General features: G+C 42.0%; 1 protein-coding gene across 1 annotated transcript; it reads right to left on the reverse strand.

The window, feature by feature from the left end:
- Positions 1 to 604: 604 nt before the first annotated feature.
- LYSMD2 (LysM domain containing 2) lies at positions 605 to 10,356 on the reverse strand. The gene is made up of 3 exons (XM_040569580.1): positions 10,098 to 10,356; positions 6,011 to 6,348; positions 605 to 1,381 (listed from the first exon to the last, which is right to left on the reverse strand). Exons 1-3 carry the CDS (start codon positions 10,293 to 10,295, stop codon positions 1,330 to 1,332), a joined length of 588 nt encoding a protein of 195 aa, XP_040425514.1. The 5' UTR covers positions 10,296 to 10,356; the 3' UTR covers positions 605 to 1,329.
- Between the last annotated feature and the right edge of the window lie 3,282 nt (positions 10,357 to 13,638).

Genomic DNA, 13,638 nt, shown 5'->3' on the forward strand with positions numbered 1-13,638 from the left:
GAGGCTTATTTCTAGTGTTAAATTTTGAAGCAATATTGACAGCTAGTTACTGTGTTGCAGGAAGTTTTCTCTTCATTTGTGCAAGCAATAAACTATACAGGTGAACTGATGAACAGGTAACATCTGTCACAGCAGGGATGCAGCAATTCTTTACTGAAGAGTTTTGTGAAGCTTATTAAATAATTGAGGAAAAAAAAAATCCAGGATGATTAACAAGAAGTTGCTCACATATTAACTACAGGGTAAAGAACGAATGCAGTTTGCATTCAGCATTCCTGAGCTTCAGGTGAAATCAATTTGCAGACCTGAATGCTGACATCTTAGAATAGTGAAGGCTTACCAGTGTTTTTCATGAACTTTAATGAAAGGTTTTGGTTGACTGCACAAGTAGATCAATTAGTTTTTAGGAGTCTCACTAGTAGTAAATATTTCTCAAACAGTAAACTCTTGGGTTAAGAAATGACTTCATGTGTTTAAGGGAAGAGGCAAGGGTGGAGCTTTGTATATAGTAAAGGAGCACATTTGCCTTAAAATTAACATCTAATAGTTCATGTAATTAGATAAATCATTCTTCACAAAAAAGTCTAGAACCAAGCTGACTTCATAATGAACAAACATTGAAATTTATTTATTAAATTAAAACCACACAATGTAACTGCACACAAGAACACACATCTGATATTTCAATGCTTTATCTTACAAAAGAAAAATCTCTTGCTGTAACGCTTCCCTTTTACTAGCCAATGTTTGTAGACAGTTCTTTAATAGTAAAGGCTTTAAGTAACGAAAACAAGCCAGACTCCCCTTCCTAGAAATAAAGGATGTTCTTATAACCACACAGCCACGTACAGTTCAGAGGCAAGTTCTGCAGCCCTGAAGTAGACACAACTTCCACAGCAAGCTTGCCTGTGTCTGCAGAATAAGTAAACTTCCACTTATGGTTTTGTCATTTACAAGCAAACTTACTTAACATCTTAAATACTTAAAACAAATTTCACTTAAACAAGTATTTACAAAATCTTTACTAAAGATCAACATCCTGCGTAAAGGGTGACCTCAAGGATATATTTTGCTACCATGCTACAGTTTGCACAGAAGGGGTATAAAGGCCATTGCTAGTTTTGGAAGGCTTCAACCCTTTGTTCATATAGCATAAGGACATTAACCTATGGAAGGCAGAAGAGGTCATAATTTCAGTGCAATTACCCATTCATGACTTGTATAAAGTACATCATGATGATGAGTCCAAAAGACTTTTTTGAGTTATTGACCATTTAGTTCTGTAAGAACTGATTTCATGGAAAGTTTTCAGGCCATCGCATCTGTCTTCTAGTGGTGATATGAAGAAGTTGCATAGGGACCTTCCTCATTCTCCTCCTCTCTAGAAAGGAAATGATCATAATCATCAGATCAGGGACAGATATCATGCCTCAACAGTACAAACTTATTAAAATGTGAACAACCACTTTTCCTAACTGATCAAAATAGTTAAGAGTAATTTCCTAAGAAGAACACTGTTGTATACTACTGTTCATTATACATGCCTGGAATTCTCATTATTTTCAAGAACAGAAGGCTAAAAGTAAGTAAAGCTGTAAAGGTTCCACAACATCAGGATGTTTAGAGCTTACCTATTTGTGGTATTATTGATTTGGCACTATTATAAAGGATAAGTAAGTAGAGAGCATGCTGGAGTTCGATTGTTCTATCTATATCTATTCTATTCTCCCATTTCTCTTCAAAAATAGTATTTCAATTCTACATTTGCTTAAAGCCTTTTGAGTGGCAGAGGATGCAGATGGGCAAATGAGGCAATAAGGGGAGTGATCCATCAGTTGTATCTGTATCTGTCTTGATGCTGCAAGGATTTTCCATGAGTAGATCTGTTAATATATACTCCCTGTGCATCACTCAATATTGAGACTGATCACTTGTATTTTCTTAGTGGGAAATAGGTGCCTACAAGCTCTAGTGTGATGACTGGATAAACCACAGTAGTATTGCTATTAAAAATCCTCAGGAAACATTGTCAAGTAAACAGTAAGCAAACTGATACCGCCCTTTTAAATAAGTGTTCATATATAAAATGCAGTGCAGCAACTGGTACTAATATGAACATGTTAAGTACTACAAAGACTATCATTTTCTAGTAGTATGTCTTTAAGGATAGGTTCAGTAGCATAACTTGGAAGCTGCTGTCAATTCTAGCGTGTTGGTGAGGACTGAAAGACTTCAGTTGTTGTACTGTGAGCTTCAAAGGATTTATTATTCTTAATGCTGTACATGCCTGCATACAAAGGTACTGTTACTCAAATAACCTAATAATGGTACAGGGTATACTATGCATTTCAGTCATGTTCCAAATGCCATCATGCTGACTTCTTCCTGCTAACTTCTAAACACCATTAACTACTGCTTAAATTTTGTATACCCCCCTAGAATACAAACGGGGGAAAGCATGGAGTAACCAAGCAGCTGAGTAACTTGTTCTCATTTTCACAATCTTCCTCTTTTCCTGAGTAGTCCAGAAAAAAAAAATCTTAATCCAAAGATATTTCTTGAATTGAAACAACTTGTCAAAAAATTAAACCTCCCAGAAAATAAAGTTTTGAGTTAAACTTGCAGTTATTGCAGGGATATGTGTGACAGCAGTACTAGAAAATTAGCCTATCAAAGTAGCAGAACAACTACAATCTAAGCTGTTCATACCTACTTCTCCTGTGAAATATGTACTTAAACTATGGGCTCACATGGCAGTCTTCAATACAGGGCAGAAGACTGGCATTTGGGTCACAGCCAACTTTTAGGGGTTTCTGTATGTGGTGGGATGTAAGAATTATGTAGTGGGTGACTGTGCTTGAAGCTAAGCAAAGCTGTGACTTGCTGTAATGTGCACAATAAACTTCTAACCAAGGCTCAGGAATGCTGCAGTTGGCAAGACAGCTTCTAGCATTCTGTCCCAGGCTGCAGCGCTTTGCTAAGCGAAGAGGTTGACAACATGTTACTCCAAACCAAGGTAATGGTCAGGAAGTACTACTACTGTAGATCTTCAGAGTTGTACATAGCAAGTACAGCTTATTCCATACAGTCTAAAACCAAGCCAAGCTTTATATGAAGTAAGATTACATAGTAGCTTTGGTCCATTGTCCACAAGCAGCAAAATAGCAGTGTGTATATGTTTAACGACTGAATCTACCTTTACTTTTAAGATGCTTAAAATAGTGAAGTGGTAAGTCACTGTAACGTTCCCCTTGAGGCAGAGGGAAAGGAACAGCAAAGCATTACAGTGTTTTATAGTTCTGTCTCTTCCTGAATGCTGCTGCCACTTGGCCCAGCAGGATGCAAGCATAGAAAAATGCCTACTGCAAGCTATTGTATGCATCAGGCCACAATAACAAATGCTAATAACCGCCTTCATAAGACTGAGCACACTTGTGACTGAACAAGGAAATTTCAATCCAATCCTTAGATGCTTCTAGTACCCAAACTTAAACAAGGCAGCAATATGAGCTCAGCTTCTGGAAATGTGGGTCTCCACAGGTACTGTCCTTTATTGAGGTATCTCTTTTGTGAGCTGATGGCTAATGATGGTGAACAATTATTGGACAAATTAACTGAACTTGTTGAAGCATTTAAAACTTGTAACACCATATTCTTTCCTAGGCTCAGTTCTAGGCAACAAAGCTGGTGACAACATAAGGTTCTGTTCCAGTGCTGCATGCCATTTAGTTATATTGCCTCATATAAGCACTGATGATTAGAGAGGCTCTATTCAATTACAAGGTTTTCAAAATCAGTCACTGAAAAATGCAATTGCAGAAAGGTGTGATCTGTTCCAGACGCATACATTTGGCCTTAAGTGTTCTAGCCTATCATGCTCTGAAATTCTAAGTACCCTACAAAGAGCTTGCATTAGATCTCTGGTGTTCTGTCTGGTATAATAAGCATCACTAAACTCAATTTCAGTTTCAGCATCCTAAAACATACCTAATAGCATTTTGGGCAAGATGAAGCACTAGCATTTTCTCAAGCTACTAACTTGTGTGCCATGTGTGGAATAAAACTAGTATCTTCCATAATATGCAAATATTAGAGTTCTCTAAATATGCTACAAACAACTTGTGCATTTTTTGGCCTATTATAAAAATACTGTCCGAAACAAAAACAGGGCTTCCTGTCTCAGGCTGCTCACCTAGGGCTGTATCTTGAATAAATCTGCTTGCTGCAGGGATTCATTAGACAATGACTTCTTGGTCAGTGAAACTCCAGTAAAAGTAGTAGTATGTGTAGGTCTAGATGTATTTTTCCATAAACTATCTAAGAGCAAAAGGCAGTTAGCACAAACTGAGTAGATCACATTCTACAATCTCTAGCACTTGTCTGCTTGCATGGCTATTGAAGCTTAACTTATCTAAATCTATACCTGTGTGCTCCTCACTCTTTTTACCTAACAGCGAGAGGCTTTTGTTGGGATGAAGTTAACTTCAGAAGTTAATATACTACATTCCCTTGAGAGCACTGAAAGGAGTAACTTCAAGAGTTATAATTAAAGAACAATTCACCATAAGCAGCCTTTGTAGCACAGGACTGTTGCTGACTCTGAAATAGATGCCTGTACCTAAGACAGATACCAGGTAAATGTGATCAGAATTGGTGCATGTATGTGCATGCATTCTTGGTGACTTTAAGGCAGACCAAAGTAAAGAGCCATTTGAGATGTCATAACATCTGTCAAATCAGGCTGACAGGTATGGTGAGATGTTATGACTTCAAGTTTTGGAGCTGATTTAAAAAAACTGCAAGCAGAAGCAGATGTTCTTGGTAATGTAACTTGTCCTACTGCATTCCTTGTTCCTGGGAAGGAAACTTTGTAGTGGACCCTCGCTTCCTAAACTGTAGGTTAAGTAGTACAGGAAGTGGGTAGTAGTAGTGGTGTGCTGCCTGTGCAGTGTCATTTTCACCATATAGACTTTGCCACAGCATGAGCAGCGCCAAAGTGAATTTTCTTCTGCAAACTTTGTTGAAGGGATGTTAAAAACAATTGCCTTCCTCTGACAGGGACCGCAGTTCAATTTCACTCACCTTAACTTCTGGGTCAACACCTACTCTAATGAATGGTAGATACGCATCTAATGATCTGAGTCTTGTCAGCAGCGCATATTTTGATAGGAATGCTCTCCATGGTTTCAAATATAATAATGTAAATGAAAGAGTTTGAAGGAAGAGGGATTTGAGGTACAACAGCATTTTTCTTTCATGTGATCCAGGCAAAACAAAGTAAGTGTGCTAGCAAGATGTAACACTAAAAGCTGTCCAGCCTTCCCTGAGAGAGCAGCTCCAAATTGCTGCTGTTCTAGCAATGGGGAGCTGTATATGGAGTACAATAGATCATTCAGTTGTCTTACAGGATATTTTTCCCAAATGAGGCTTATCCAACTGCTAAATCTGGTTTACTGTTTCCCTTCAAGTTTTTGTCTGTTGAACTTAGTTCAAGTTGATGAAATGACCCCTTTACCTTTTTGAAAAAAAGGGACTATGCTCAACAGATTTGGTCCTGGAAGGTATCGGTATTTGAAGTGAACTGAGATGATGGAAGAAGCTTTGTATCAAACAACTTTCTGAAAGCAAAGTATGTATCTGCTGGCACAACCTCTTTCCAGCTCTCCGTGTGAAGAGAAGAGATGCGAGGTCCCTGCAGTCATACCAAACAGGGTTTGCTTAAATAGTGCTCACTTACATAGCGAGACGCTTTGGAGAATACTGGCCTTCTAGCTTTCATAGGATGCTATTGCAATTCTATGAACAACATACACTGAAGCAGCCTTTAACTGCCATGTCAGGGCACCTGCTAGTGGTGTACTGTAATTATATCTTGTGCATGATGATTGCATAGACTTGCTCTTGACAAAACTACAGCTGCTATCTGAGATATTCCACAGAGAGGGTCCAGCTTAGACTAAAAAGCCTTCAGGATGAAATTAAGATGCTTAATACTAAAAGTTGCATTTACCTGACACTGTCATCTTTTAGTTTTCTGGCTGCTTGTTTGGATAACTTAATCTGCAAGTCCAATCTCTGTAGAAAATCTTTGGCAGACAGTTCTTCTGGTGCAGTGGGCTGATTGTCAGGTTCTTGAGGACTGGGAGAAGAACTACTTTCTTCCTGAACTGTCACTGGGCCTTCTTCACAAGAAGGGGAGCTGTCAACAGTTTCATTCTCAGGAGACTCCAGTGAATTAAGTCCATTGAACAGTAATGGTTTCTCTGATATAACAGGAATATTCAGGGTTTTCCTCAGAAATATACAGTCATTAGTGAACAGTTTATTTGCCCTCTTTATTTGTTCCATCTGAAAAAGATAGGAAAAATGTAAATTATTAGGTTTTGGCAAAGTATAAAATGCCACCTTCCTGAAGTACTACAGTAACCTTTAGTTAGAATAAGACTATACTTTTGCAATGATTTCATTAAAGGATTTTTTTTGCATTCAGAGACTTCAGAGCGGATAGTAAATCTTAGCCTTGTTAACTCAGCGTTCTAGCTTCTTCCTTGCATATAGACTTGATTTCATTGTATTGGTCTTCCCAGAAGTCTTGTACTAGCTGAAGATGCATTTCTTGAATAGTCTTCCAATCTCTGTACAAGCTTACATGAATAACTTATGAAAAAAAAATGTATATGGCAAAAGCACTGCTGGTTTGGTTTTCATTAGAGTAAGGCTCAGAACTGCTAGCAGCTGCTATAGCTAAACTACTTTAAAAAGCATGGATAAACAAGGGGTGATGGTTACCTTGAGCATCCTAGGACTTGCTGGTTTTGAATAGTGAGTACCACAAATGTTGAAAGAGCTGTATACGCTTCATCCATACTGCTCTCCTCTATCCACAGCTGATGTAATACACTCAGATTCAGCTGAAGTCCTGACTTTCAGTGGGGAGTCAGGCAGTGAAAGGGATGGGAGATTCTGAACAATTTCTGACACAGTTACATAGACCACATGCTGCATGTGTCCAGTAAGCTGATTCTACAGCATGATTAACAAGCTCTTGTGTGTCATAATGCATGTTAACAGCTGCTGCATAACTTAAATACTACTTAGGCAACTTTTACCCACAATACTCCATAGCCTACTCATCAGCAAATGCTACCTCAGGACAGAAGCAAGAATTCATTAGATGTATCTCTCTCAGTACTAACGTATGAAGACCTGATTGTTCTGTACTTAATGCTATTTTTAATAGCATCTCAGGTTGTTCTACAAAGAAAAAGCCCCAGCTGCAGTTCATACTGCTTTCCTACTAAGAATATTAAGTTCTTACTCATCAAATTTTCTTCCAAGTCAGTAAGTTAATGGCATGGTTGGATTTAATAGCTGAGTAACATCGAGTGTCAGAAACTCTTCAAGTAAGAAAAGCTCATTACTGTCCCAGCTCCTGAAGACTGGAGACTATTTTTGGTGAACCTTACGTAGTTTAGAGCCTGTTTAAGTCTCCTCCCAAGCAGAGTACCATCTGAAGGCCAATAAGAAAGCTATGTGACTTAGTAACAAAATCAATAATGGCCATCAGGTGCAAGTTTAAATGTCTATTTTCAAAATTTCTGAAAGTTAATGCCTTTCTTGATAGTTATCAAAATAATTTAAAATGCCAGCTGGAGCTCTTCTCAATTAAAAATACAATATAAGATGAAAAAATAGCTATTTCAACTCCAGTTCTCTTTATCAATGGGACTAGGAAGCTGATGCTTCAGTAGCTGATAAATAATGCACTGTACTGCTCTTCTCTATCCTACTGCACTGTAATTCTACCTCTGGTTAATTCTTCCTGGAATATCTTTTAAGTAAGCTGGTGGCATTCTGCACTAAGTAACAATGAAACAGGAAATATGTCCCTAAAGAATGTCCTTTGCAGTCCTGAACATGTTACTTCATAGTGTGCACTATATTCTACTCTTTCTACAGCTCTTACTCATACATTCATAGGTGTATTGCCTAAGTAGCAGGCAGTTTACTTAGCGCTAGGAAAACTCAACTGATTTGTTAGCTGCAGACCTATAATAACAAATATTGCTCTTAATACTGTAACTGAAAATGCACTAATGCATAAACTGGTGCGGAATTCATCCAAACCACTTCCACCGACAGTGAAACAAGTAGTCCTCATCCTTCTCCCCCACTAGAAGGGATACCTTTGTATGATGGATACAGTACTCTAAGTGAACCATAAATGATACTAAACATGTGAGCTATTAATTCCAGAGTTAATTTACCCAAGCGTTCAAAGAAGATCTAGTAAACATCATACAAGATCAATGATATTTGGGGGGAGAAGGGCAGCAGAAGCTGAGGCCAAACAAAGCACAGTGAACTCCCTCTGTCCAACGAGGTATTTTCATGCATCTTAAATTGCCTATACATATGTCAACTCAGGCACTGGACAAGGATGTCTTTTGCTACACAGTAATCCCCTCTGAGGAAAAGCACATGGGGGAGCTTCTAAAACTAGTAATGCTGGAAGTAATGGCAGCCTAAGATAATTCTGATGTTCCACAGTGCAGCAACTCTCACTTTCAAATCAGTATACAGGACGCAGGAAGCAAGTGTAATGGCTCCTTAGAGGAAGCCAGTCCTTGTCATTGTGTGAATGTGTAAGATTCTTCATTTTGTTTAAAGCAAACATGTCTGTATGCATTCATACCCTGGGCTGAAACCATCAAGGCATTAACAAATGACTAACTTGGTAGTACCCATAGGATAAACTGACATGGAATCTCCCTTTCTCAGTTTCAGTCTAGTGATGCAGCTCCCGTTCCTAAGCAGAATACTGGCAACACAGAATCAAACAACAAATGAGATCTTCAAAGCCAGCATTCATATTTTAAATGCATCAATAGCACAGCAAAAGTTTATTAATTTTGTTCACATGATGGGTTTATGGTTTGTAAGTTAAACACTTAAGACTGGTTAAGTTTATCTACAACTTTAATTTAGCTGAGATTGTAGAGTGTTTAGAAATGCCTTTTTTGAAACTATTTTGTAATTCGTGTATGTATTTTTCACTTGCTGCACAGTGCAAATACTTATGTTTTGTTCTTCTCTCAGAAGTGTAAATATTTAGGCCAGAGACTATCCATCATGGAAAGTGTTACCAAAATGTAGTAGTAATTTAAAAAAAAGCAGCAAGGGTCACTTTGCTCTGCCTCAGTACTAAGAAAACCTTTATTTTAATGTAGACCACTGTAAATTCAAAATGCCACTAACTCTGTCAACAACATTTGGTTAAGCTACTTTCTATTTCTTCCCTTAAATATTCCTTTCACAATGAAGGCTGAATGCTGTTGAAGTTTGTTGAATCTGGAAGGCCTTAGTAGATCCTTCTGAGCCAGAGAAGGAAATGAAACCCGTTCCAGGCAGAACCTCCTAGTTCAGGACTGCAATGTACCTCTTTCTCTGGAATGAGCCCAACTGGGAGGTGCTCTTTGCAGGGAGCGTGAAAGTGACATTCACTGTGTTACCAGTGCCATGCTGCTGACTACGATCAATTGTTTGGCCCCCAGCGGTTCTGTATGTTGGGACTACTGAAGCTGCATTTAGACAGCTCAGCTGGTAGCTCGGTGAGCCCCAGATGAACTGGGATGACAATGTGAGGAGCGGTGTCAGAGCCTGCTGATAGGCCAAGCGGCCTGTGCATGGAATGGGCTGGCCTGAGCCTCCCCGTGCTTTCACAGGAGTAAAGCCTCCTCTGCGTAGGGAGCAAAGCAGCACCGCTTCTTTAAGTCACCCCTGGCTGGCGGTGGTTGGCCGATGGGAGGATTGAGCCCTGAAGCTGCTGATAGATACTCTCCGGGTCACAGCTATGTGTCAATCTCGACACACGGTGTCTTCTCCAGATAACCGTAATGGCCCCGTTCTTCACAGTCTGCAGCGAGCGTAGCGGTGGCTTGCCGTGTGAGCAAGGGCTGGCCGCCGCGCTGAGGTACGCAGCCCGCGGGGTGCGGGTGCTGCGGACACCGAAAGCAGCAGCAGCAGCACGGCGCGGCTTCACGGCGGCCTCGGGGCCCAGCTCCCCCGGCTGCCGCCCCGTCCCGCCGCGGCCTTACCGTGACGCCGTACTTGAGGGCGATGCCCTGCAGCGTGTCCCCGGCGCTGAGGCGGTGCTCCACGTAGCGCTCGGCCAGCGGCGCCGCCACGCTCGCCGTGCTGCCGTACGAGCGGGCCTTGGTGCGGGCCAGCCGCTGCGACAGCTCGGCCTCCGACTCCGGCCCGCCCGGCGGCTCCTCCCGCAGCGACTCGGCCATGCTCCCGCCGCCCCCTCAGCGCCCTGCGCCCCGCCGCCCCCCGGCCATGGCGCGGGGCCCGCGCCCCCCTCGGCCGCCGCCCGCCGGCCCGGTAACGGCGGCAGCGGCACGGGGCGGGCTGGCGGCCGGCCCGCCCTGAACTGCGCCGCGAGCCGCACGGCGCCTGCGCGGGGGCGGCTGAGGCGGGGCGGGAGGCGTGAGGGGAGCGGGGCGCCTGAGGGGAGGTGGGAGGGCGGCGGGGGGACCCGCGGGGGGCTGCGGGCTTCTGCCTGGTGTGAAGGGTCCCGGGGGGTTCCGGGTTTTCTGTCAGGGCTCGTTACCTAGAAATCTGCACACAGAGCTTCTTTGGAAGCTGAGCCCTTATTAAGTAATAAGCTTCATAACAAATGGTATGGTCTGTGTATATGGTGCTCATGTGCATGCATGCAGGGTACCAAAATACTAGGGCCACACATACACATGTGCAGGGTACCCAAATACCAGGACATGCCCTATGCAGCCCTCTCAGGGTGGCTGGACGAGAGCAGGGCTTCTGGACCAGCTGCCCTCCAGGCCTCAAGCCAGGGTGATGCTGGGAAGTGGTGGGTAGCAAACACAGTGGTGCGTTTCTCTTCTGGAAGCTCCTAGAAAGACAGACCTGGCAAAACAAAAGATAGGTAAGAGCTTAATTGGTTTATGTGATAACATCAGCATTCCTTAGTGCAGTGTGTATCCACATAGTTACTTATGGGTATTTATGTCAGCTGACAATATCTAGTTGTGGCTTTTAAATGGGTTGTGTTCACTGACTGTATCGTAGTCCCTTGAAGGAATAAATACAGAAATGAACAGAAATGAATGATCTGACAGAGGCTGCTGTTTAATCTGGCCACCGGTTTCCATGCATGTGTCAAAGCTGCCCTGCGAGATGCACTGGTAAGAACTGACACAGCAGCACCTCACCGTCACATGAGAGAAGCCAGTGTGACAGTCCCAGAGTGTCTAAACAAACAACTGCAGGCAACACATGGATAGAGCAGAAATTGATTGCAAAAGTGCTTAGCTTTAATTTTTCTGCAGCTATAAAGCATGTTTGGGAAGTTGTAGGAGTTGTAGGCTACCTTGGGATATCCAATTGAGACTATACCGGCTCTGTAAAGAGCGCCAGATTAATTCTGAACTCTGTGCTTTCAATTGCTTCGGAAACTAGTCAGCCTGCTGACCTGCATCAGCTTTCAGCTGCGGCCCACCTAGCGGGAGAGCTGAAGAACTGCAGGGCAGCCTTATTAAAAAAAACTCTGCTCTGTGCAGCCATGGCTCAGTCTCAGCCCCTGACAGCCGATCAGCGGAAGCTACGAACATCTGGATGCCTGCCCGGAGCTGGAATTACTCTGACCAGTTACTTCAGCTAAACAGCGTTTAGCACAGGGGAGCTGCAATTCAATAAAATGAAAATGCCATGTGGTGTTTCTGATACAGTGAGTTGAATGTGTAATATCAGTTTGAAAATGCATTGTATGAGTGTAGTAATATTAGCTATAATGTTATCTTAAACTCTATGTGGAGTGTGTGCAATACACTTTAAATCACTGTCACACCTGAGAGCAGCAGCAGCCCTTGCATTAATATATGGATACTATAGTTATTTTAATGCTGAAAGCTTTATTGTAGTAATAAAGCTTTTGAAGGATGGGTATGAGTGATTTTTTTTTTTCCTGGAGTTGCCAAACTGTGTTCTTTACATCAGCAATTCATAGAGATGTTTGTTTCTTACCCCTCAAATCCACAGTATAGCTGGGAGAACACTTGGATTCGAGATGTTGCCAAGATACTTGATTTGACTAGCTGTCTGCCTCTTCTCTAAATAAAGTGAATACCCTTGGAAGCAACAAGAAAAAGTTAAATATTTGAGCCAGAGCTTAAATTAGGAAGTCCATTTTTACCTGCAAGCATTTCTTATATGCATTGAAAACAAGTTACAGAAGAAACTAGAAGTGCCTTACTGATGACACTTTGTTTTTTAAGGAAGGAAAATGTTAGCAGTGAGAACAGGGTGTCTGTTCTACTGAGGTGTCTTCTTGTCTGTGACCTTCAGAAATTTGAGGGAAATACTAGCTTGCCCAGGGCTTTTTGGTTTGGGGTTGTTAGCTGTCCCGTCTGTGGCTGAAGCTCACCAGCTTCCCAGTGTCATGCCAGCTGGGCCTGGAGTCAGTGCTGTAGTACGATTCTGCATTGTGCCTGTGCTGCCTGTTTGTTGGGTTGCCCTGTCTGACTCCAGACAAGGTAACGAGTTCCTCTGGCAGGCTGCAGGTCTGCATTGATTACCCATCCCTAAAGGTCTGATGTAGGGTTACCAAAATCGACGCACTAGAAAAAACTCCTGCTGTAGCTTTGGGATTCTCATTTCCCATAGTAATGTTCTCTCTACTGACCTCCAGATCAGCAGCTTACAGACATATCCGGGTAATTCCTGATGGATGGGGCTATGAGGCAATTAAAGCTTTAATTGCAGGGTTTAGTGCCTGGTCATGACCTCAGTTCAGCAAGGAAGTTTCTTGGCAGTACTGTCTGCTTCTTTCCTCCCTGTTCTCTTCTGCCCTTCCTGTTTCTGTGGTGCAGCTTCTGCCGCCTGAGCTCCTAGTTTGAAGGAGCTGTACTTGCCCAAACCTGTTTCTTGCACTAATCAGTAATTCTTTAGGTAATGCTTGCACTGAAGTCACATAACTGGGGGTTGGACTTGCTGCTCTAATCAAGTTTATATGGGATGGAGGGGTTCACTCCTGAGTCATTCTGAGCCTGTCTGCAGACATCATTGCCTCTATTACTCATTTCATGTTTGGGAGGTTATTGCTGCAGCTATAGCGGTTGGAAACATAGTTTTTTAAATGAAAGCTTTCACTTTGGACACCTCAACTAAGTACTGTGAAGTGTCTGCCTGACATAAGAGTTTCTTAGAGTTAAATCTGTGGAGAAGTGGAAACCTCTTTTTGCTTTTTCCCTGGGGACGTATTCAGACCTAGATAATGGGCCCTGCATTCTTATATAAAATCAATGTACAGGAATTGCCTATGGACAAAATATGTTTAACTACTGCTTTGTAAGTATTGTAGCATTAGCTCAAAGGTAACTGGTAATGAGTAATGCATTCAATTAGGGACTTCTGTCTCCTCTTGTCTATCTAAATTAGCTCTGAGGATGAATTTTCAGTAGAGCTTCATGATGAAACTTTAAGTAACCAACAGTATTTAAGTGTATGCAGTCCATTAACTGTCAGTTAGCATTGGGTATGTAGCTGCCCTTTTATCTTTGAAAATCATCCATACCTAGGTCGGTAACTGCACAGTGGTTTTGATTTATTTACTGC

Source organism: Cygnus olor, chromosome 11, assembly GCF_009769625.2.
Source record: "Cygnus olor isolate bCygOlo1 chromosome 11, bCygOlo1.pri.v2, whole genome shotgun sequence".
Classification (NCBI taxonomy): domain Eukaryota; kingdom Metazoa; phylum Chordata; class Aves; order Anseriformes; family Anatidae; genus Cygnus; species Cygnus olor.